General features: G+C 41.1%; 1 protein-coding gene across 1 annotated transcript in view; it reads left to right on the forward strand.

Annotated features, from left to right (window-relative positions):
• Window positions 1-19,508, forward strand: part of HIF1AN (hypoxia inducible factor 1 subunit alpha inhibitor) — a 53,700-nt gene extending 34,192 nt beyond the window's left edge. Inside the window, exons 6-8 of the mRNA XM_089677222.1 lie at window positions 8,851-8,914; window positions 10,051-10,161; window positions 12,443-19,508. Of these exons, the coding sequence (XP_089533348.1) occupies window positions 8,851-8,914; window positions 10,051-10,161; window positions 12,443-12,487 (220 nt within the window). The 3' untranslated portion in view covers window positions 12,488-19,508. The remainder of the gene's footprint in view (window positions 1-8,850; window positions 8,915-10,050; window positions 10,162-12,442) is intronic.
• The last annotated feature ends 6,670 nt before the right edge of the window (window positions 19,509-26,178 follow it).

Consider the following 26,178-nt stretch of genomic DNA (forward strand, 5'->3'; position numbering starts at 1 on the left):
TCTCCATAAAGCAACCCTTTAACCTCCCTGGCGGTATGATTATTTCAGATTTTTGGTGCTGAAAGCGGTACCATTTTTTTGCATGAAAATATGTATTTTTTTTAATTGTAGGCCTGTAATTTACGAATAACTCACTGAAATCTGACCGAACAAGAGTCTAGTAAACATTCCGGATATGATAAAACTTGAAACACGAAATCATAAATTATAATTTAATAAATAATCATAAAAAATAATATAATAAATTTAATTCAATAATATAATCAAACCAAAAACACTGAAATTTGAAATATAGCGCCAAGTTCGCACATTGCTGAGCAAAGTCGCAGAAACATTTTCAGTGTCTGATGACGAATTTCTCCACGAATCATTATCACTCAATTCTGCAAGTGGTTCTGATTTACTATCGCTGATCTCTAGCTGGTCTAAAACCGATTTTGACCTAAAGGGACGCTTTTTGGACGCCATGGACTTTTCTAAGTTTCCAGGCAGAAAGAACAGTCAAAATGCAGGCAGGGCACAGGACAAAGCACTAGGGACAAAATGTATGTGAAATGCTTTGAAACAGCAATGTTTTACTATGTAATAATCATTTTAAAAAAATTTACATTTTTAAAAATTTTTAAAGTTGCCGCCGGTTCCGGCGCCCGTACGTCCCAACGTCACAGGGACCGGAACATGGACTCCGGCATCGGCCGGAGGAGATGGCCGGGGACACTGCAGGGGACGCATCGCGGGAGCGAAGGACAAGGTAAGCGATGCAGGGATTCCCTATGTAACGCTGCATGGTAAGCCCGAGTGGTACTGAAACTTTACCCCGAGCTACACTCGGGAATACCGCCAGGGAGGTTAAAAGCTTTTACAGGTTACCGGTTTAGAGTTATACAGGAGGCATGGTGCTAGAATTTCTGCTTTCACTCTGATGTTTGCAACGATACCTCACATGTGGTGTGATCACAGTTTACATATGTGTACTGCACTTCCGCATGCATTCTCATTTGAGCATGGGGGGACGGGGGTGTTTTTTAATTTTTTTTTTTAATTTTTTTAAAGCTTTTTTTTTTACTTTTACACTATCGATTTTTTTCAACTTTATTGCTATCACAAGGGATGAACAACATCCTTTGTGATAGCATGAGCCTTGACAGGTCAACATCTGATAAAACTGAGATCTGTATGATCAGATACTTATACAAGCTGGTAATGACTGGTAAACGAAAGACTGAAACTGGAAGTGATGGAAGAGAAATCCTCGTTGCTTCCAGTTTCTGAACTCACAGAGAGGGAGAAACAATGCCCGCTCTTTTTTTTCTATTCAGTCCACAGAATGCTGCTGATTGAACTAGTCCCGGCTTACCCAATGGGATGGGCGAGCACATGAAAGGCAGCAGGAGGATTTGCAGCCAAGTTACAGAGTGGCTGTATGGTGGCATTATATGCATTAACCACTTGTCGACTGTATAACTTGCATATACGGCAGCAGATTGGCTCTTCTGCGCTGGATCAAGTACCTAGTACATGATCTGTGCGCTCAAGCAGGGAGCTGCGTGTGCCTGCCGGTCTGGCTGTCCTGTGATTCATTACAGCACATGCTGATAATCGGGTCCCGGCAAACAATGGCTGGGAGTCAGTGTGATAAGCACTGAAAGCAGCTGAACACTTTTCTGTCATTGTAAACAATACAGAGCTTTGTTCACTAACAGGGAGTCTTGTTGTTTTTTCATTCCCTAGATCCTTAGTAAAAGCAGCACACATTACACAGAGTTAGGCACACGGTTAACCTCTTGATCGCCCTAGATGTTAACTTCTTCCTATCCCTCCAGCGTCATTACAGTGACAGTGCATTTATTAGCACTGATCACTGTATTAATATCACTGGCGATGTCAGTGGCAGTTAGTTCCCCCCCCCGTGTCATTTAGTGTCAGATTGCCCAACGCACTATTGCAGTCCCAGTATAAGTCGCTGATCACCGCCATTAGTAGTATAAAATGATTATATAAAAATTCCATTAATATATCCCATAGTTTGTAGGCACTATAACTTTCAAACAAACCAATCAAAACACACTTATTGATATGTTTTTTTTTACTGAAGGCATGTAGCAGAATACAATTTGGCTAAAATGTATGAAGAAATTAGATTTTTAAAATGTTATTATTGGTTATGTTTTATAACTGTAAAAAAAATATATTGTTTTTGTTTATATCGCAAAAAATAAAAACCCAGAGGTGATCAAGTACCACCAAGAGAAAGCTCTATTTATGTGAAAGAAATATGTTTCGTTTGGGTACAGTGTTGGGTGACTGTGCAATTGTCAGTTAAAATAACTCAGTGCCAAATAGAAAAAAATGGTCTGGTCAGGAAGAGGGTAAATCCTTCCGGTGGGCAAGTGGTTTAGGTAAAAAAAACCTTCCATGATCAGCTCCTACAAGCATCACCCACCCCCTTAAATACTTACCTGTCTCCTCGTTCGATCCAGAGTTGTGCCCGTCTGCAACAGTGCTTGTCTTTTCTCCCTCTCTCATAGGCACAGGGACAACAGTCAGAGCCATTGGCTCCTGCTGCTGTCAATCAAATCCTGTGAGGAGGGTGTGAAAGGCAGGGCCGAGCTGTGCTGTGTGTCTATGGACCCACACAACCTTGCTTAGGAGCATGCCTGCATGAGTGCAAGCGGCTTGCTATGGAGGCACTCAGAGAGAGAGAGAGAGGAGCAGGTGAGTTTAAGTGCCATACCTGTAAGCTCCACCAGTGTGGCAACAGTTGGAGCACCGTGTGTTTGCTGGTCTTTAACCAATTCAATACCGGGCAATTTTACACCTTCCTGCCCAGGCCAGTTTTCAGGTTTCAGTGCTCTCACACTTTGAATGACAATTGTGCGGTCATACAACATTGTACCCAAACTAAAATTTTATCATTTTCTTCACACAACTAGAGCTTTCTTTTGGTGGTATTTAATCACCACTGGGGTTTTTATTTTTTGCTAAATCAACAAAAAAAAGACCAAAAATTTTGAAAAAAACACGTTTTTCTTTGTTTCTGTTAAAAGTTTGCAAATAAATAATTGTTCTTCATGAATTTAGGCCGAGATGTATTCTGCTACATGTCTTTGGTGAAAATAACCCAAATTAGGATGTATTTTTTAGTTTGTAGGAAAGTTATAGAGTTCACAAACTATGGTATAGATCTGAATATTGATCAATCCTGAAGTACTGACAGCCAATCTAATTTCTTGAGGTCCAAGAATGTCAGAACAGTACAGATATCCCCCAAATGACCCCTTTTTGCAAAGTAGATAGTCCGACGTACTTCATAAGAGGCATGGTGAGTTTTTTGAAGTTGTGTTTTTTTTGTCATAATTTTTCAGAAAATGAAAAAATTAAAAAAATTAGTTTCACTATTTTCTTTTTACATATTGTCACCAGTGCAGTACAGCATCATCATATAACTGGCATGGCGGTGATCAGGGACACGGACTGGTGACAGTATGAAAAAAAAATATATATATATTTTTTTTATTAAATTTTTTTTAAGATTTTTTTTTCTTATTTCACTATGACCAAAGTAGTACAATGTTACCATAGTAACATTGTACTACTTTGGGGAAGTGATCAGTATTTTTTTTTTTATAACACAATTTGCTTATAGCAAAGAATTACTTTGCTATAAGCAAGCATTTACCTGAATGACATCGATTCATTCAGGGTTTTTTTTTGTTTTTGTGCTTAGCTGTGATTTGGCCACAGCTAATCACATGACATGTGCATGTGATTAGCTGTGACCATTCACAGCTAGACACTAGTATACAATGGATGGCATGAATGAAGCCATCCATTGTATACAACTGTCATGTGACATGCTGTGATTGGTCACAGCAGGTCACATGGTACCGGCAACGGGGGCTGATACTCAGATCTGTCATCGGCCGTGTCCGAGGTACACGGCCAGTGACAGATCGCGCCGCTCTGCAGGAGCTCAATCTGCGCATGTGCGGGAGGACGCCATATGGCGTCCACCTGGAACGCTGATGACATTTGCCAGCCGCCATTCGGCCATAGGGCAGGCGGCAAATGGTTAAAGAGGAAAAGCACTCATTGCAGTTATGCCATAGTGCGCTCAACGTACAGGGCGTTGCAGATCACTCCCATCAGTAGTTCTTCAGTTAACAGTGTAAGCTGTGATGAGCCCACATGTATGGCACTTTAAACTCAAAATGTTAAAGTTTCACAGTATTCTTTTAAAATGTACTTGGAGCTCCTTAACTGCACAGTGCATTTTATTACAAAGGCCAATTTAGCCTTTTAAATTGACTTGAATAGCAAGCTGTAAATCATTCCATCCAATGTGCAACATACAGGATTTTTTTTTCCAACATACTGCAGTCCAGTGCATTGGTACGGAAAGGAATCTTTTTGAAAAAATTGATATTCTGATGATCATAGATTTTATCTGTGATAAAAAATTCTGAAAAATATATATAACTAAAGTCGGCCATAGACGGATCAAATCCTGCTGAACTGAATTTTGATCCATCTATGGGTAGACTGGTTGTACTGAACTTAATCTGTCAATGTACTTCAGTACAACCAACCTGTCAGGTTTTTTTGGTGTGATCACTGGCAACAGAGATCACTGTTTTCTGATGACGGGGGAACCTCCCACCATCAGAATACAAGAGTGCAGCAGGAGGGATTCCCCAATCAACACTGGGTATGCTGATGGTGGAATCGAGCGATTCTCTTTCCTTCAGCCTGTGTATGGCCAGGCTATGATTTCATTGAGAATGAGGTCTCAAGTCTGTTCAGACCCATTGTGGTGCCATAAGACCTCTTGTTGAGCTTGTGGTGAAAAGAATGTGTTTCAGAGTCAGCTGTGAGCAAAACTTTGTGAACCATTTTCTTTTTTAATGCAATCAATATAACAACTATGTAGTGTCAGTAACTGCATGTAAACAAACTCGAAAACAAATGAGTTTACAATTCAAGAGCAGGTTGTCATCTTGTAAAAGAGTTCTGGCAGCTGTACATGTGTCACTTCTTCAGAACTTTATGTGCCCCAATCCCTTCCTCAGTCCTTGGGCTCATCTGCTTCTTCTGGCAGCCCAGAATTGAAAACGGAAAAAAAAAAAATTAGGATGTTAAGCGGACAGAGAGGAATGTTTGTGCCTCCATCTTTGCTGTGAAGTAGGAACCTCGAAGAGCTCATCTCTGAGCACTTTGGGTTCAAATCCGTCAGTCCCCAGCTTGGAGAATCAGGTAAAACAGCTAATTGAGAACTTTGTGTCCTTGATCAAAGTTACCTTCGTGCAGGGGAGGCACTAGGTTTCAAAGATCCCTGATTTCTGCAATAGGGAGTACCTGTCACTCACAAAGTGCTATCATCAAATAGAGGTCTTATCAGCTCCCTTGTGAAAAAAGTGCAAAATAAAACCTATAAAATAATAATACAAACGTTTTTAAGGCCCCCTGCATTTGCGCACACACAAAGATGTGTGTGGTGTACAGGTCTACATAAATAACAATTGCGCAACACTTGTGTATTGCTGAATGAGATGAATAATTCTAGGGCCTTTTTAGTGTTATCTCGGCTGGCTCTAAATTTTTTTGTTCAACCAGTGGGTTGATTGAAAGAAAATTACCGTATATACTCGAGTATAAGCCGAGTTTTTCAGCACATTTTTTGTGCTGAAAAACGGCCCCCTCGGCTTATACTCGAGTCAACGTCTGCAGATGTCTAGCAGGGGGGGCGCGAGGCTCAGTCAAGGGGGGCGCGTACAGGGGTGGGCAGAGGGCTGCTGTCTCTTACCTGGCTCAATGATGATTCACGATGATCCATCCAGGAAGCGCTGCTCCTTCCGTCACTCCGGCCACTCCCTCACTCCTGCTGCTCGGCTCCGCCTCCTCACCGGTGATTGGCCGCCAGAACTGTAGCTCAGGAAAGGTACACAGGCGGCCAATCACGGGCGAGGAGGCAGAGCCGAGCGGACCCGCGAAAATCGAGTGAGGGAAAGCCGGTAAGTGTGCAGTGCAGAGGTACTGCTGCAACCACATATGCTGGCTGCAGCAGCACCATACTGCAACAGGGGTCAGCAAGTGTCATTGGTGTCAGTGGGAGGAATAGTGCCGCATCATTGGTGTCACTGATACTAATGATGGGGCATTATTCCTCCCACTGACACCAACGATGGGGCACTATTCCTCCCACTGACACCAATGATGGGGCACTATTCCTCCCACTGACACCAACGATGGGGCACTATTCCTCCCACTGACACCAAGGATGGGGCACTTTTCCTCCCACTGACACCAACGATGGGGCACTATTCCTCCCACTGACACCAACGATGGGGCACTATTCCTCCCACTGACACCAAGGATGGGGCACTATTCCTCCCACTGACACCAACGATGGGGCACTATTCCTCCCACTGACACCAAGGATGGGGCACTATTCCTCCCACTGACACCAAGGATGGGGCACTATTCCTCCCACTGACACCAAGGATGGGGCACTATTCCTCCCACTGACACCAAGGATGGGGCACTATTCCTCCCACTGACACCAAGGATGGGGCACTATTCCTCCCACTGACACCAAGGATGGGGCACTATTCCTCCCACTGACACCAAGGATGGGGCACTATTCCTCCCACTGACACCAAGGATGGGGCACTATTCCTCCCACTGACACCAAGGATGGGGCACTATTCCTCCCACTGACACCAAAGATGGGGCACTATTCCTCCCACTGACACCAAGGATGGGGCACTATTCCTCCCACTGACACCAAGGATGGGGCACTATTCCTCCCACTGACACCAACGATGGGGCACTATTCCTCTCACTGATACCCTCGGCTTATAATCGAGTCAATAGTTTTTCCCAGTTTTGTGGTAAAATTAGGTACCTCGGCTTATATTCGGGTCGGCTTATACTCGAGTATATGCGGTACTCAATTCCCCCATCCACACCCTCAAGATGGATGGGGAAATACCTCCTGCTGTGTTATATTCTGACAATGGGGAAACTTCCGCACCATCAGAATACAGTGATCAGCAGAGAAGATTTTTCCAACAGTCAGGTTGTCCACAAGCCGATCGACTTGTGTACAACAAGCCTGCCCATACATGGTTTGAAATTTGGCTGATCCCTGCTGAACTGGATGAATTTCATGTATGATCGGCTTAAGTTGATGACTTTTGAAAGTTTTAAAAACTTTTCTGATAGACAATTATGGGTATCTTAATTTGTCACCATGTTGCTGGAGAACTCAGTGTGGAGTCTTGGCTTATTTGATATGTTTACTTTGTTATTAGGTATAGTTGATCCATCTGAACCACATCCCTGATATATTTACTTGATTCTCTCATCTTTTATAGTTTACAGAAAATTTTGTATGTTTTTGTGTTTTTGAGCACTAGAATTAATTGTATTTTTTACTGAAGATAAAGATTTGAGCTAATATTGTGCAGCATAAAAAATTGCAACTAGCATGTTTTTTTTCTATGGGTCCTCAACTTTCAGAAGATAGGAAATGTTTGGGGTCTTAACCTCTTCGTGCCAACAGTACGCATATATGCGGCCTCTTGGCGGGTGAGCCTTGACGCAGAGACGCTGCAAATATACGTACTCAAACGTAAACAAACCTGTGCTGAGCACAGTTACTGGTGCTTAACGAAAACCACCTGATTACTACGGAATATCACTTGCTATGATCATAAACCCCGTCCCACCTACCAGCATCAGAAACCCCTTAACCACTTGCCCTCCAGAGGATTTACCCCCCTTCCTGACCAGGCCATTTTTTGCGTTACGGCGCTGCGTTACTTTAACTGACAAATGCTGCACCCAAATTAAATTTATGTCCTTTTTTCCCCCACGAATTGAGCTTTGTTTTGGTGGTATTTGATCTCCTGTGCAGTTTTTATTTTTTGCGCTAAAAAAAAAAAAATACCGACAATTTTGAAAAAAATAACAATATTCTTGACTTTTGCTATTAAACATGTCCAGTAAAAAAAATTTAAAAATCAAATTTCATCATAAATTTAGGCCAAAATGTATTCTGCTACATGTCTGCTAAAAAAAAATCCAAATACGTGTAAATTAATTGGTTTACATGAAAGTTATAGCTTTTGCAAATGGCGGTATATATACAGGGATTTTTAATTTTTTTAGTAGTAATGGTGGCAATCAGCGACTTATAGCAGGACTACGGCGGGCATTCTGACACTTGGGGGGAACTGACTTGGTGTCACTGACATCCCCAGTGACACCAATACAGTGATCAGTGCTAATGAAAAGCACTGACACTGTACTAATGACACTGGGCAGGAAGGGGTTAACATCTGGGAAGATCAAAGGGTTAGCTATGTGTTGAGTGTGTTTTACTATGGGGCTGTTTCTGTGTGTGCAATCACTGGCCGGGACCCAGTGATTGACAGCCGTGGCCGTGAATGGTTGCGTGGGTGGGGTGCACGTGGCCCTCACGCGCGTCCCCTACCCGGAATGCAAATTTACTTATATATACGTGATTTAGCGCGCTAGTGCCGCCCTGTAGCAGTAAATCTGCTATAGGGTGGACGGGAAGCGGTTAAAGAGTCGGTAGGTGCTAGCATTAAGGGGTTAAGCTTGTTTTCATGTTAAAAAAAAAAAAACATTTAGCATGTGTGCAGAAATTAAAACATGGCTCTGGCAAGGAAAGGGAAGTCATTGGTTGGGCTTCCTTAGGGCCACATCATGTATTTTCATTGCATGCTTCATACAGTAATTAGTTTTATGGTTTATTGTTCAAATTATGTAGTAATCAAAATAGAGCATGTATCATTTTTATTTAACAATCCGTATATATTACAGGTGGCATCATATTGAATCATTACTTGATGGAGGAATAACAATTACAGTTAACTTTTGGTATAAGGTAAATTCAGTTTTAAATATACATTTTATAAAGTGGATTTATCTGAATAGTGTGATAAGAATGCATAGTTTGGTAGATTTATTGTAGACCCTATAATGGTTGTGTGTATTTAATACATACATTCAACAAATGAAACCTGTTTAGTTCTTAAATGTAACGAAACCTGAAGCTGAACTCCAGGTACGGATTTTTTTGCATAATTAAGTAACCAAATATTCATGCTTATGGCATATCTGTGGGATCTTATTGGAGGAGGTGGAGAGGCAGGCCAATGATGTCACTATCTCCACCTTCTCCAGTCAGTGCATTGCATTCATTCAGAAAAATGCAGGGCATACTTTGAATGGTGCCTGTGCTGAGCAAGCGACCCACCCCATGTGGTTACTGTGCAGCAGGGACTCAGAAAACAGTGGTGATCACTGTAGTAGTGGTGACTAAGATAATGATTGTTACCTTGTACAGCAGTCCCATGGGTAAGGCTGATCTGATCGTGGGAACAATGCTTTACAGGCTTCAAATAAAGAAAAATAATAAATGCACATATTTTACTTGCAAAAAGATGTGCAGTTATTATTTTTTTTAAAGAGGTAAACTTATCCGTTAAAAGACATTTTGGAATATAAAAAAAAAACACATTCTCATTCACCTAGATGGCTCCAGCACCAATCCCAGCTGAATCTGTCCCCCATGGGCTCTAGGATGGAGAAACGAGCAATCGAACACCGCTGCTTGCCCAGTTCTCTGTCTTCAGTCTGCAGAAAGCCTGTGACTGTCAGTTACTGGAGCGCTGGGCTGTGGAGGGGGCGAGAGCAGCTGGCTAAGGCTCTCAGCGATGCGCTGAGAGGCTGAGGCAGCTGCTGGTCCAGGCATCTGGGTGGATCTCAACTGTAAAGTTGGGATCGATCCAGAGCCTGGACCAACTGATTGACGTCAGCCGACAGCGGACTTTAGCCTGGTGTCACTTGAAAATGGGTCACAGGAGTCCAGAACAAACTGTACTCCTGTAATCCATAGGAGAAGTAAGGCCCAAAGAGCTCCTTTAATGCTACATCGTTTTTTGCTATACTATTTAATGTATAATTTGCAAAATAAGTATTACATTTTCTGCTTATTTGTATGCCATTTTATCCTGTAAGGGTGCCCCAACCCCAAAAAGAATAGAATACCCACTCAAAGCTCATCAGAAAGTGGCGATAATGCGAAATATTGAAAAGATGCTTGGAGAAGCTCTTGGAAACCCACAAGAGGTATGTGAGGACTTACTCCAGCTAATGTGTGGTTTTATTTTCCAACGGTTGTTTGTTTGGTCTCCTTATCTGTAAAAGCTGTCCCTACTGTCTTACTGCTTATTTAAACTGAGAGGTATAATGCCTAATGGAAGCCTATTATGAGAGGAATAGGCTGCCTAGGTTCCACTTCCTTGAAATATCACATTCTATCTTTTTTTTTTTTTTATTCTAACCAATTTTGGACACTGGACATCTCACACACATCCATAAAACTTAAAGTGTTACTAAACCCACAACAGTAAAATCAGTCTGTATATAAACAGTAAAGCACGCTTGTTATACTCACTGTGGAACGGGTTAATCCTCCACATTGTGTAAAAAGTATGTATGATCCTGTCTTCTCTGATCCTTCCCTTCTTTTACTGTTGCAATCATCTCCTGATAGTACAGGGCTCTAGGAGTCACTCTGCACATGCTCAGTGTATATGGATAGAGAGTTTTTTTTTTCTTTGGGAGGGTGCATGTGATCAGCACAGGACCAATCAGCGCTGTCCAGACAGGGTCAGGGATTATGCAGCGTCATAGGACAGTCGGAGCAGAATGGAAACTCCTCCTCCTATAGGCTTTAACCAGTGCTCAGCTGGACACCGATAGCAGTCACAAGACTGCTATATGCTGCTGATGAGAAAAGGTTTATATTTACTAAAATAATTGCATTTCCATGTTCTGTGTGCTGTGGAAAAGCAGATATAGTAAATGCCAAGTCATGGGGTTAGTAACACTTTAATGACAGTACACAGGACATGTGTTGTACGTCCTGGCCTTCTGCCACTCCCCCCAGCCCCTGCATTTGCACAGCAACTATTTTTGGAGTGGTACTGGCATTACACTACAAATTATTTCACTAGCTTAATCCGAGTCTGCCCTTAGAACACCCGGTGCTGTTTTGCAGAATTTATGTATTTCTTTGGTCATATATTCTTTGTATGTCCTCTTTTTTTTATGGTACATGCACCTACAGTTTGCAAGACGTTTATGAACCCTTTGAACAAGTTCTGCATGAATGGCTCCTAAATGTAGTCTGTCTCCTAAGTCACAATAGTAACTAAGCACCATCTGCATGCGTGTACTACTTTCTCTTGTTTTGAGAATGTTTGAAATATGCAGAGTCCATTCTTGGAAAAGTGGATGAATCTTTTTTTTTTTTTTCTTTTTTTTTTTTTTTTTTCCAGGTCCCCTTTAGCAGCACTAACCTATACCAAATATTTCTCATGACTGTAGATCAGATCTGTGCAGTAGATAAAAGGATATTTAAACTTTTCCTCTCCCTTTGAAAAAAAAGGGTACAAAAAATGAGGCTAAAAATGCCACTAACCTCCCTCTAATCCCCACTGTTTTGCATCCAATAGCACAAGTTGCTGGGATATTATTTTTAGTATGCAGGATTTATATAGTATTAACAGTTTGCACAGCGCTTTACAAAACATATTCCTGGAGAACGTCAGCTAAGTACTTATCTGTGAACAGGGTATTTACCTTTTTTAATGAAGATAGATCTAAGGGTTATTTAATCACAATTCATCTATGGTTGTACTTATCCAATCAATGTTTCACATATTCTCCTCCAAATATTATGAATGTATTGTGTCTTATGTGAGCCCATTACTCTTGGATTGCTTTAACCACCTCAGCACTTTCACCCCCTTCCTGCCCAGGCCAATGTTCAGCTTTCAGAGCTGTCACACTTTGAATGTCAATTACTCAATCATGCAACACTGTACCCAAATGAAATTGTTATCATTTTTTGAAACAGATATAGCTTTCTTTTGGTGGTATTAATCACCACTGGATTTTTTGTTAAATTAAAAAAAAGCCTGAAAATTTAGAAGAAAATGTTTTTTTCCTTAGTTTTGGTTATAAAATGTTGCAAATAATCTTTCTTCATAAACTTAGGCAAACAATTGGTCACAGCGATCACATGGTACTGACAGCAGCTCGGTACAATGATTTGTCATTTGCTGTGTCCGGTGGACACAGCAGGTGACAGATTGCACCGTAGCGTGTCCCTGGGAGGACATCATATGTTGTCCACCCAGGACATTAAATCCAATTAATTTACCATCAAGAGAAGGGAAAGTTTTCATCACCAGGGTCCTATACAGCAGTAAAAACCTCATTGGGGGGGCCAACCCACACCACACTCAAACCAAATATGAACAAATCTATACATATTGTGATGCTTTGTATTGCTTTTGGTTAGACTTTAATACTTTTATTCTTCCATTTGTCATGTTTGCAGGTTGGACCTTTGTTAAACACAATGATAAAGGGACGCTATGATTAATTTGAACTGTAAAGAGCAGTGAAGCTAGCGTGTGTGCTGCTGCTTTCTTGATTCACTTATGAGATGAGCAAAAAGCATAATGGAAGCACTTAACTGGCCAACTGTTCTCCGGTACTTTGGATTACACCACTCACTACTGTACTTAAAGATCTTCTGTATTTATTTTGGTTGCTGAAGACAAGGAAGATGACGATCAACAAAACAATGCAACGCCTAATGCTCCTTGCACTCCTTGTTCAGACGGTGGACTTGGATGGCTTTCTGTTTGCCCATTTCTCATCTTGTCTGCATGTTTACCACATCCTTTCACTGCTTCAGGTACCATATCCAAAGACCTCAATCAGCCATGATAAACTTTTGCTTTAACTAAGGCATCCTTCATGGACAATTTTTGATGATATCCTATCCATTTTTTTGTTTCTGCCATTGAACTTTGTTCTGTTTCTTATATAAAGCTTATGCTTTACAGACATTATCAAAGGAGACGGTTGTAAAAAGGCTAATTGACTACTCAGGCAACTACATTTAGATAACACAGATGTCTTCATCTTTGGAAAGAACATATTTCCAAGTGGTTAACCCGTTTTTCAAGTTATTTTGTTTTACAATGATCATTGTAAATGAATCAGTGTTTCAGAAAGCTGGATTCTCTTTGCAAGAGTTGTTGATGTCCAGGCTGCACATGGAAGACAGGTGAAATCATTGTATGTACCTCTCTTTGCTGCTTTCACAGTCATTTTCTGTGATACTGAGGATTAAAGAAGAGGAAACCAAATTGTTCATCTTGCTCGTGCCTAAAACATTTATTCTCCATGCAAAGAGAGTAAAATTAGTCTCCTAGCAACATTTTCATCGCATCTGTCAGCGCCAAGGCCAGTTCCCTTGAATATTTGCAGACTCTCAGTAGTGAATAACTAGCAGATTTCTATTTACGCTATACTAAGGCTAGTTCCTATGGAAAAAGGTTGATATTTAAGTGTATCTCTAAAATACAGACAGTGAAGAAGCCATTTTAAATGAGTGGCCATAAGAAAGCCAATGAGGGAGCATATGGGACATGTACAGGCCATGTGTACCATTAATAAAATCTACTCTATCCCACACTCCTGGACTCATTTACAGTAAACCCTGTCCTACCCTTGCTTCTTCTCTTAGGAGCTCTAGCCTACTTTGTTGGTTGCAGCATCTCAGGCCAAAAATCATTTTCAGAATTGTAACAGTGGTGGAATTTTGTTGACAATTGACATTGCACAAACCATAATATTGATATTGGCTGTATCTGTGTACTGAGACTTCTGACAACACGTCAGAATTTATTTGCACTTAGTTGACTATGCTAAACAGATCTGTTTGAGCTGCCCATTAATAATGGAAGGCGCTTGCCCTATCTGGTGATTTTTGCCCAATCGAAAGACGATTCCATGTCTATAGACCACAGCACCACCTGATCCTGTTTGTGAGGATGAGTGCATGTATGTGTAAACATCCTCCAAGGGCTTCAGGCACCTTTAGACTCCATGCACACTAGCGTTTTTTAAGCTAGACGCTAACATCAGCATAATTTTTTCTTCTCCTAGAAGCTAAATATTGTTATCCAATGTGTCCATTCACACTAATTTAGGCTATTTACATTTTATGAGTGTCAGCATCAAGGAACAGAAAAAAAAATTGTTTTTGGAGTGTTTTTCCAGCAGACAAAAACGCTAAACGCTCATAAACACTCCTATATGCTTCTAAAACACTCATAACAGCTTTTTTTTGGTAGCTTTTTTCCCCCCTCTACATGTACTGTAAAAGCGCTAATAAAATGCTAACGCTCCTAAAACTATTGCCAGCATTTTTTACCCAGCATTTTTTGATTTGGAAAAAACGCCAGTGTGCATAGAGCCTTAGTGTACACTTGGTAATTTTTCTTTTCCAACTTTATTAATTAAATAAGCCATTGTAGGCCTTTTTCAGTTTGGCGTTCCTAGTTTTAGGCACTGATACTGAAATGCAGTACTCCATTGCAGTCAATAATAATTTACTTTCCTGAAGTCAAATCAGCATGAGATGGACACTGGTTGCTGTGGATTGTTGCCCTTAGGAATTAACACTTAAGAATTTGAGTTCTTTATGAGTAAGGTCATGTGTCTGACAATGCATAGGCACACCTTCTGAATTTACATCACAATTGGCTGCATTGAAATGATAGTCTATCAGCACATTAAAAGGGTTAATTTTGCTATGTATAGAATGCTGAAATGTGGTCAGTCTACTGTGGACAAAACTAGGTTGTAGATGGGATTCTTGGCCAAACCTTTTTTTTTTTTTTTTTAATACTGACATTGTAATTAAATGTGTCTTCTTTATGTGCCCAAGACACACAATGTGGTAGTTTTTCTATGCATTGTGACTTGTTTTTTGTACTTTTTTTTTTTTTTTTACTTCACCTTTTTCAGTTCAATTGGTACCGAACATAGTGATTTCTGTTGTAATTTAATGTGAAATACTAGGGGTGCTGGTTTTGGCGTGTTGATCTTTTGGAGTTTGTTTACATTAGTCAGACTCAAAAGCCTCAACCTTTTTAATGTATGTGTGATTCTTCATTATCTGACAGGCAGCCAGATTCTGAGTAAATAAAATTTTATCAAACAGTTGACCTATTATTTTGTGAATGAATTGCTGTTCTGTCATTTCATATGCTCCAGAGTTGTACTTGTAATCCTCAAAACTAAAGAATTATTTAAAAAATATATTTAAAGTAACCAATTTAAAATACGAAATATCACTATAGTTGTCCTTTTACGTTGCCTCTCCAATGCTATAGTAGCATATATTCTATTTGTTGGAGGAGTTTTTCATGTTAAAATGTTTAATTACTGCTGGAGACTCCTGTAGCAGAAGGGTAAAGAGGTACTGCAGTCCCATATATGCCACAGCTAGACTTTTTTCCTGTCTAGATTTTTTCAGTGGACAATGTCCAATATTTGAGCTATATGTCCCTATTAAGTGAACATCTTCCAAATCATGATTTAAAGCCCAACTCCTACAAAAACTTTTTTTCTTTCTTTTGGATAGAGCTTGATTTTTATTTCTGTTATATGTGTCCCTTTTCTCAGGACAGGAAGTGATAGGTAATCTCTCCAATGGGGACACAGATGAAAAACACATTTTTAGTAGAGTGGGAAAGGGTAAGAAACCTTGCAGTATTTTTCATTTCTGTCTATGCCCTCCTGTCCTGGTGGTGACACTGCCCCTATTCTTGTACAGGTATCATGTACAGAAATAAAATCCCAATTACAATTTTAACTCTTTCCCACTCTCAAAACAAAATCTGGAGTTGGGCTTTAAATCCAGCAAGCACAAACACATGTATGTCCTATCCCATAATGGCTACTGACTCGCTTAGTAGAGCTACCTCAGCACTGATATATCTCCTTTTCACAGTTTTATCATGGCCTTTGTAAGCTGCCCCACCACTTCACACCTATACCAAAAGGGAATACACATGGTCACTCCTTCCTATAGGAAGGAGGAATCAAAGTTTATCAACAGGCTAGAGTGTGAATTATTTTGCAGATCAAGGTTTATTGCTTGTAGACCATAATTCCAGGTTTTACCTGCAGATGAGACTGTGAACAACATCTGGAACTATAGTTGGATCTGGTTAAATGAAGGATATGCAGAAATCAGACCCTTATCTGTACATTTCCTCTTAATTGGTTTAGACCTGATGGGCCTGCTTCAATTTTTTTTTTTGTTCAAGTTTAAGGCCAAGTTCATCTAAAACTGATATTTCAGTTTTCGGCTTCATGCACATGAGCATAGTTGTCTGTGCAGTGTATTGATCTGTGTATGTCAGGTGCGTGGGATGTCCTGGAGCTGCATACAGCCATTCATAGGTAGCTGTAGCTATCCGCAGCTATTAGTGTAGAGAAGTGCACAGGTATAATGTCCCGAACGCACGCTCTGCATTTAGGACATTGTCTTGTGTGCATGCCTTACTTTCACTATTAGCAGAACATAGCCGCACACAGCTGCCTTCACTCATTCTTGACCAGCAGACAAAAATATGCATCTGTTTACGCTGCATAGACAAATGTGCCCATGTGCATGTAGCCTTGGAAGAATGTCATTAATACGAGTCAGTGGCTGGCTTTGTTTATATCTCAGCTCTGCTGTTATAATCTCCTCACCACTGTGTTTGTGTTACTGCCACTCTTTGAGGTCAGTTACCTTTCTATGTCTGGATTCACAGGTTGGTGTGCATTGTGGGGAACCCAGAAAGGATAGCATGACACCATCACTTGGCTTTGTAAAGACTGCGGACATGTGGCAGTGTTGGGAACTCTAGCAGTTCATTTTGTCAACCGGTTTCCCTGAGAGGTTAATTAAAACACTGTGTGATCCAGTTGGCCAGCATCAACCCAAAAATGATGCAGGTGGTAGATGTTTCTCTAGCATTTTCTAATTGCCATGGTGGTAACAAAGCTGTGAACCAATAGATTGGAAATATAGGTACCTACTACTCTGTGCTGTCCTAATATTCCTGCTTATACATACAGACTTTGCTTCTGATTTGAGTAGTCTGATCAACCTAACCTAAAGAATAAGTTCACCTTTGGAGCATGTTACATCCATATTTAGGGTTCTCTAAGCCCCCCCCCTCCCCCTGTGACAGCATGCGGGGGTTACAATCGCATTTCAAAATTGGCAAAACCCTGCACAGCCGTATCATTCATCCACAGGAATCTGTGCCACTGCAACAGATGGCTTGTAGTTCACGATGGACCGCAAGGGCAATAATGAGCACCCTTGTAGTTTACATTCACAAGCCCTGTAGTTTTCAAATTGGCAGCCTGTACAGGCAGAAAGCTGTAAGACTTGTCTGCAGGAGCTTGACATTGCACCCGTGATCCACTGATCAGACTGCTTGGGAGAACAATAATAAATCCACACTTTCTGCAAAAATGTGAATTTATTAGACATACTGTAAATTGAAACGGTGGTTTGTGTAGGTCCTCACGATGCATTGTTCTTGGTAAAAGATGACATCAAATGTGATCCAGAATCTGTGTGACTATTATAATGTAAATCTATATTTCATTGTAAACTTTCAAAGCAAAAGTCCTGCTTTGGAGCAGACACTACAATAGGTCTACTTCACCTTTTATTAGTTAGAAAACATTTGTCTGTCATTCTCTGATATAAATTCACTTTTGATTCTGGGGACTGACATACCCTGGCTTCATGGCCAAGCACTGCCTTGCTATTTTACTGTCCAATGAGACTGCTTCATTAGTCATTTTTTTTCCTTTAACTGTGCTTACCAGGGCTTGAACAGGGCTTTAGAAGGCCATACACTCATAGTTTGATTCTAGCAGATTCATCCTTTCGCTCTAAACAGTGTTGGATACACGAATCTCCCCTGCTGGCATAATACCCGAACAGTGCCTGCATCTAATTTGGTGCAAGCGCTGTTCAGTCGACAATTATTCAAATGTAGGCACAGCAGGAGGAGAACCCACCCTCCATTTTAAATAGGGCCCTCAATTAAAGAATTGCACAAAAGAAGATTTTCTGAGTAAAATATCTAACCATAGGTATCCTGTGGTGTCTGCTCTTTGACAAGATTTTTAAAGGTGAAAAAGGAATGCCAGTTCACTTTAAAGTGGTTCTAAAAGCAGAAGGTGTTTTACCTTGATGCAAAGTAAAAAATCTCCTAGGTGCAGCCCCCCCTCAGCCTCCCTTATACTTTCCAGAGCACCATCTCGATCCAGCAATGTGCATGACATGGGAGCCGGGGCTCTCTCTTCTCATTGGCTTACACAGCAGCCAGTGAGCCAATAAAGAGAATGGGCATGCATGGTGGGGGGTTGCTACTGTGCTACTGAACCTCACTCTGTGTGTAAATGAATAGTGTCCATTCAGAGGAGCATAGCTCAGAACTGAGCCTGCTCAAATGCCCCTATAGCAAGAGGCTTGCTATTAGGGGCACTCGGCAGGGGGAGAAGCCAGGAATGTCAGCGAGGGACCCAAAAAGAAGAGGATCAGTGCTGCTCTGTGTAAAAACCATTGCCCAGAGCTTGTAAGTATAACATGTTTGTTTTTTAAATTACAACCTTCAGACCCAAACTAAAGGAGATAGAGGAGCGGGAACAGATTTAAAGTGATACTAAAGCTTGGTGTTTTTTTTTTCCCCTTTTTTTTTGGTTTTTATATAGAATAACAAACATGTTATACTTATCTGCTCTGTGCAGTAGTTTTGCACAGAGCTGCCTTGATCCTATTCCTTTTGGATTTCCTGCCGGTGCTCCTGGCTCCTCTCCCTCAAGCAGTGCCCCCAGAGAAAGCTGCTTCCATAAGAGATAGAGCCGCAGGTCGGCCTCACCCATTCCCCGCAACACCCCCCCCCCCCCGCTCTGAGGAGGGAGAGTCCCCATACAGCCAAGGTTATTGTGAACATTGCTGGATCGGAGGGGGCTCAGGTAAGGATTTGGGGGGGGGGGCTGCACATTGAAGGTTTTTTACCTGCATGCATAAAATAGTACTTTTTTCAACCCAGTGTTTACTGTTAGGATTAAATGCCTTTGCTGCTGAAATGAATATCCGCCAGGAAGCTCATGCAGGTTCTTACTACATCTCTAAATATTGGATTGCATTATTTATCAAATGTTAAAGCTTTTGGTACAAGAATGCCTCCTTTTTTTTTAGGAATGAAAGTTATAATTTAGAAAATGATTGTACATCTGCTCTAGGAGTCTGCCCTAATTACTGCAGCTTTGATGTGATTGCCTCTTCTCATTGACTTTGGGCTCCCAATAACATTGGTTTAATGTGCACATTTATTTAATGTACATTTTGTAGTTAGATTTTCTGGCCTCAGTGTTAGCAGCTTTTTAATGTATTTTTGATTATTAAATAAAGAAAACAATTACTCTGGCTGTTTTTTAACTGGAGGGAAACATTTTATGTTACTTTTTATATATTTGTGTTTGGAACGAAATTCTACCTCCTCTAATAAAATGTTTGCAATCAACCTTTTTTTACTGCAGTTGATATGGGTCCCATCATTGTGTATTTTTTTTTTTTTTGGAGCACACAAATATTGCAAGTAATGCACACATTGAAACTGATTGTTTTCAACCCCTTCAGCTCTAGAAGGACTGATCTATAAGTGGAGCCAGAGTGAACCCCTGTGTTAGAGACATCCATGGTGAGTTCTGCTTCTTATAGTTCCTATCTCTGCTCCTGCCCACCAGAATTCTTGGAAGATATAAGAAATAGTTTTGTTACTGGCATTCTTCTGAAAATGCTGGTTACCTGGTTGTTCTTCCTGGGTCACAGACCTGAAACAAGTATGCAGATCAGTAAACTCAGCCTAAATACTTATTCTGTCTCAATGGATAATTTTCCATGTCCCAATTACAGTATAACTTTGCAACAACTTACACTCTTTCTATGTGATTGGGGAGGTTGATTTCTGTTCAGTTGGTCTGTATGCAAGTGCAGCTTGCAGCATTAGGGCTTGTGTAAATGGGTGTATAAAAACTGCATTGAAATCCAAATAGCACATAGCTTACTATGGATCTGAATGCAGAAGTATTGTTTGTTTACATGCTAATGTTAGTGGTCAAAACATTTGTAACCTTTAAGTGTTGCTAAACCCAGGACCCTGCATTCACTCTATCTGGTCTCCCACAGTACACAGAACATGGAAGTGCAATTATTTTAGTAAATATAAACTGCTAAATACCTTTTCTCATCAGCAGTTAGAGCAGTCTTGTGACTTCTATCAGTGTTCAAAAGAGCACCGGTTAAAGCTTGTAAGAGGTTTTTCATTTTGCTCTAGTAGGTTGTAGAACCCCTGGCCTCTGTCAGGACAGTGCTGATTGGCTCTGTGCTGATCACATGCACTCTCCCCAGGAAAAAAAAGCACTAGCAATACACACCAAACTGAGCATGTGCAAAGAGATTCCCCACTATGTCTTATAAGGCAATAAAAGGGGGACACTTGAAGAAGAGGAGTATCAGAGAAGTCAGCATCAAATAGTTTTTTTTTATACAAAGCAGAGGATTGACCCCTTAGGTTCCACGGTGAGTATAACAAGCGTGCTTTACTGCATATACAGACTGATTTTACTGTTGTGGGTTTAGTAACACTTAAAAGTGGTTGTAAAGCCTAAACATTTTTACCCTAAGGCATTCCTTCCATTAAGGTAAAAAATGTTTAATATTGCCCTCTCACGATCCCTAATACTTCCGTAAACCCCAATCTCAATCCTGTGCTGTACACAAGAGCAGAGGTTCTCTCCTCTTCTCCCTGCTCTCACAGGCTTTGCTGAAAGCAGTGGAAGCCATTGGTTGCAGTTAAATCCTGTGATGAGGGAGTGGGGTACGGGGCCGAGCCTCACTGTCTGTATCAATGGACACCAGATAGCAGGGCTTGGGATTGAGCATGCAGGTGTGCCACATAGAAATTGGCTTGTTATGGTGGCACATCAAGAAGAGGAGGAGACCGGAGCACCAGTGGGGGACCAGAGAAGAGGATTGGGACTGCTCTGTTCCCTTACTGTTATATACAAATAAAAAATATAGTTTTGCCTTTTAGTTTTTAGTTCTTCAACCTTAATAGAGCCAGGTATAATGAACTAGTGAACCTTTTACAGACATGGGCTTGTCCTTTCAGGGTTCAGGCTACAGGGCTGTTATACTTTTCCTGTTTTTTTTTTCCTCTCTAGTGAGTCATTGTCCTGGTACATCTAATATAAATGGTTGTTTGTAGTATTCACAGATTATGGCTTCTCATGAAGATAGCTTTTACTAGTGGACAGCAATTAAACTGCATTCTTTTAGAAGCTGTTCTGTGTGACCATCCTTTGTCAGGAATGTCAAACATTGAACGCTTAACAAGGAGCACTACACCACAGATACATAACTTCGAGACTTCTGGAAGATATTTATGTTATAATATATTTTAGCTACGAGCTAGTACAGGGTTGGGCAACTGTGGCCCTCCAGCTGTTGTAGAACTACAAGTCCCATGAGGCATTGCAAAACTGACAGTTACAAGCATGACTCCCAAAGGCAGAGGCATGATGGGACTTGTAGTTCACCAACAGCTGGAGGGCCACAGTTGCCCACCCCTGAGCTAGTACATCATAAAATACATATTCAGTGTAGTGCACACAATATCAAACAGCAGTAATGCCATTAAATAGGCTGACTGATTACAGAATTGAAGATGTGTTTCTAATTACAGAAAAAAAGAAATATCACCATAATCCAATTATTTAGAACCTTTTCTGGGGTACAAACAAATCTGTCCAGGACATTTTAAATTAACTTTGTAATAATTTATCTCTTTTCACACTTTCTTTGCTTTACTCTTAATACTGTACCAAAGGCATGCAGATATACTTTACATGAGATAATTGTTTTTAGTTTTATTATTTTTAAAGCGGAACCAAGCATTGTTTGAATGAGCTATGGGGGTACCGACTAATTTGTCCATGTTGGTATACTCACTCTTAAACACTTGAGCTGTTTGAGCTTTGTTTGGGATCTCAAGCAGTTAAAAAAAAAAAAAAAAACCCACTGGGGATACATTTGGGTGTGTTCAGGTCCTAGTTCCAACTAGTATTGGACTCGATGTTCGAGCACAATGCACTGTGAGAGCTAAGATTGGCCAAAGTCACAGCAATATGGCTCACAGGTAAATCAACACATCACACTACATAAGGCTGCTTACACAGCAGTGTGTAGTGTGTTGCTGGAGTTAGTGGTGTTTTAGGAGTGTAGTGCAGTGTTGTGAAGAGCAGTGTAGTGGTGTCAGTTTGTTTTACAGCACTTCTGTGTCACCGCTGTTCCCATTTTTATTTTCTTTGTTACATTTTTGTTTGTTTCCGCAGTATCTGGTTCTGTTGCTGCATCATTAGTGTTCCTCATTTTGCGTCAGCAGTGGTTTCCTTTGTTTTTTTGTTTTTTACTTTCTTAATTTTTTTTTTTTAAATTGTATTTTATTTTTTGCCGCAGCAGTAAAAATAATTAGTGCATAATTGCTCCCCCCTTCTGCATCGCAGGTGTTCTTTCTTCTGCGTCAACAGTGGTTCCCTTTTTTTTTTTTCTTAAAAAAAAAAAAAAAAAAATATATATATATATATATATATATATAAATTTTTGCAGCAGCAAAAATATTTAGGGCATATTTTTGTCTGCTTCTACGTCAGCAGTTGTTTTGCCTTTTTTTTTTTGCTTTCTGAATTTTTGTTTTATTTTTTCACAGGTGTTCTTCCTTCTATGTCACTATTGTTTTTTTGGATTTGTTTTCCATAATTGCCAAATCCCCTATTTTCTTTACTAAAAAAAAAACAATAATAAAATGCACAAAAGTATTGCACCCAAGCACTCCCATCCCACACTCTAAAATAATAAGGGAGACGCTTACAGGCAGTTAAAAGAGGGTAAGCAGCCTCTGTGTCCACAGTGAAAAGTGGTGGACATGGTGCATTCTCCGCAGGCAGGGCACGCTTGTCCTTTTTTTTTTTTTCCCCCCAGTGCTGGCCATGTTATTAAGCCACAACATGCAGAAGAGGTGGTGAATTGGATAACTAAGCCATCCTCTTCCTCCTCATCCTCTCTTGCCCAGGCTCATACTAGTTCACCTTCCACTGCAGCTGCCAAAGGGGCCTATTCCACAGGCTCCTCATCCACAGCTACTCTTTCCATAGCTCCACTATTATGCACAGAGGTGTCAGCTGAACCACCAACACTCACCTGCATGTGACAGGAGCATGTAATTTATGTTTTTAATTTTTTTTTTCACATTTGAAACCATTTTTTACAGCAGGGCCCATTTCTATGTCCAGCAAGAGTAACTGTGAGGGGTTAGAGTGTTCAGGCACCACCAAGACCCAATTTGTACCTGTTTGACAGATGCATCTAATTTCATTTATTTTTTTACAGATTTGTTTTCAAATTTTTTTACAGCAGGGCCCATTCCTGCACTCACCAAGAATAACTGCAGGGTTACAGTGTTCAGGCACCACCAACACCAAATTTTTTCGCACCTTTGTGACAGGTGCATATCATTTTAGTTTTTTTGAGCAGTGCCAATTCCTGCACTCATCATGAGTAAATGTAAGGGGTACAGTGCAGAGGCATCAACACCCAAGGCCCATTTTTGCAACACACTGTGTGACAGGTGCATATAATTTTTTGTTATATTACAGCCTTATTCCAAACTGGTTTAAATTCATTTTTTTCCTCAACATTCTACAAACAATGTCCCATAATGGCATTGAGAAATAAGTTCATTTTGAAATCTTTGCAATTTGTTAAAGATAAAAACCCACATGTACATAAGTATTCACAGCCTTTGCCATGACACTCAAAATTTAGCTCTGGTGCATCCTGTTCCCACTCATCATCCTTGAGATGTTTCCACAACTTGATTGGAGTCCACCTGTGGGAAATGCAGCTGATTGGACATGATTAGGAAAGGCATAAACTGTCATATAAGGTCCCCCAGTTAACAGTGCATGTCAGAGCACAAACGTTGTCACTATGGAGTATTGTTCGTAGAATGTTGAGGGGAAAAAAATGAATTTAATCCATTTTGGAAAAAAGCTGTAACAAAAAGTGGCAAAAGTTAAGCGCTGTGAATACTTTCTGGTTACAGTGTAACTCTGAAGAGTTATGGTGTGAATGCACCACAAACTGTTTGCTCGCCAAACATTCCACAATGCACTGCGCTCTCACAGTGCGCATTCCCCACCCCACACTATGTAAGGCTGCAGCCTTGTGCAGTGTGTTGCTGGACACTGCCGAAGGGAGAATACTCGCCCCCCCCAATCCATGCCAAGCCTTTTGGCTGGCTGGCAGGCAGGTCAAGAGGGACCCCACAGTAAAAAATGTATTAAAAAAAAATGTTTGCGGTTCCCCCTAAAATCCATACCAAGCCCTTTAGGCCTGGTAGGGCTTTTAAGGGGAACCCCACCCCCCCCAAAATGGAAAAAAGCGTGGGTTCCTCTTTGATCTGAGCACTGGCAGGGAAGGAAAGGGTGGAGAATCGAGTGCTCCCTCTCCCTGTGGTTGTCAGGCCACATGCCTGCAGCATCCAGCATTGTCCTGACATGAAAAAAAAATAGACGCCACCCGACCCATCCACACCCACCGAGCACTTGCTGCAATATGACAGGTCTGACAGTTGACAGTCAATTGTAAACAATTGGGTGGAGCTAGTCGTGACATAACCGCTACCTATGTCTATTTGTTTACATTTGACAACAAATGTCAGACCTGTCATATTGTGGTGAGTGTGCGGCAGGTGTTGGTTTTTTTAAAAATTTAAGTGAGTCGGTGTAAGCGCGACAACATTGGATGTTGTGATTGATGATGGATTACAATGCTGTAACCATTTTTTGGGGCTTTTTTTTTTTTCATTAAAGGGCTTGTCAAAAACTGTTGTTTTTTGTTCAATTAAAGGAATTTTTCAAAAGACTGGTCTCTTTATTTTTTTTACTGAATGTAACCATTTAGTGAATGGGTAGGGGTACAGGTACCCCTTACTCATTTATAAGGTGGGGGCTCTTATTTAAAGGGGTATCTTGATGCTAATGAGTTCCCCTGGCCACAGACCCCCACAACCACCAGACTAGGGGTGTGAGGAAGAGGCTCTTGTCCCCATTGGCATGGGGATACCATCTCAAGGCCGAGGGTACATGGCCTGGTAAGCTGCGGTGGGGGGCCCTTCCTTTCCTGCCCTGCCAGGCCTGTGCTTGGATCAAGGGTCTGGTAGGAATTTAGGTTAACCCCAAGCCTTTTCCCCCAATTTGTGGGAGGTGGGGTTCCCCTTAAAAGTCCTACCAGGTCTAAAGGGGGAGCGATTAAGCATGAGATTATGTGAAATGCAATAACAGGTCCTGTATTCATGTCCTTATGTTTTGTGTGTCCTATGGATGAATAAATATACACTATATTCATCAATCCTCCAGTGTGTGGCCGACTCTTCTTCAAGTATAATTCCTTTGTTGCTCCACTTTCCTCCACCCTCTCCTCCAGAATGGTCTTCCTATTTATTATCCAGCATATCAATGTTCAAAAAAACCTTGCAGTCAGCCATGATACCTCCTGAGAAATATCCACTTCAGTATCTTCTGGTATAAGGATAAGGGGAATGATTCCAATCTGAGGTCTGTTGCACAGAAGTGTGGTGTTCTCTCTTCTCTCCCTGGACCAACAGGGGGGCAGCAGGGGGTGCAGGTGCGTTCACACCCTGTGCCTCTCAAAGGATAATGCTCCAGTAGTCAAGATCCTATGGGTAATTTTCCAACTTCTCTGCCTTCTTAACCTGTCCTGGAATGTATTCTGGAGCCTGTGCTCTCTATGATCATAGAGATTGGTCTCTTTCCTCCGGCGGCCATCCTGCCTATCTGAGGGTGCAGGAAGTCGGCTAGGAACGGTCCAGCACGGGGATAGTGACTTCCGCTGCTTGTCCCCACCCCCTCTCTCTCCTCATTGGCTGACTGGCTGTGATTGACTGCAGCAGGAGAGAACGCTTGCTGTCTCAGCTGATGAGGGGGCAGAGATCCGGGACAGCCGAGGCTGTTGTGCACATTGCTGGATCTTGATTAGTATTGAGGGGGCTGGGAGCACTGCTGCACACAGAAGTTTTGCATAGAATGCATGAAGGTAAAAAACCTTGAGCC

This window comes from Staurois parvus, unplaced genomic scaffold, assembly GCF_062004578.1.
Source record: "Staurois parvus isolate SC_StPar_1 unplaced genomic scaffold, SC_StPar_1.0 ptg000182l, whole genome shotgun sequence".
Classification (NCBI taxonomy): domain Eukaryota; kingdom Metazoa; phylum Chordata; class Amphibia; order Anura; family Ranidae; genus Staurois; species Staurois parvus.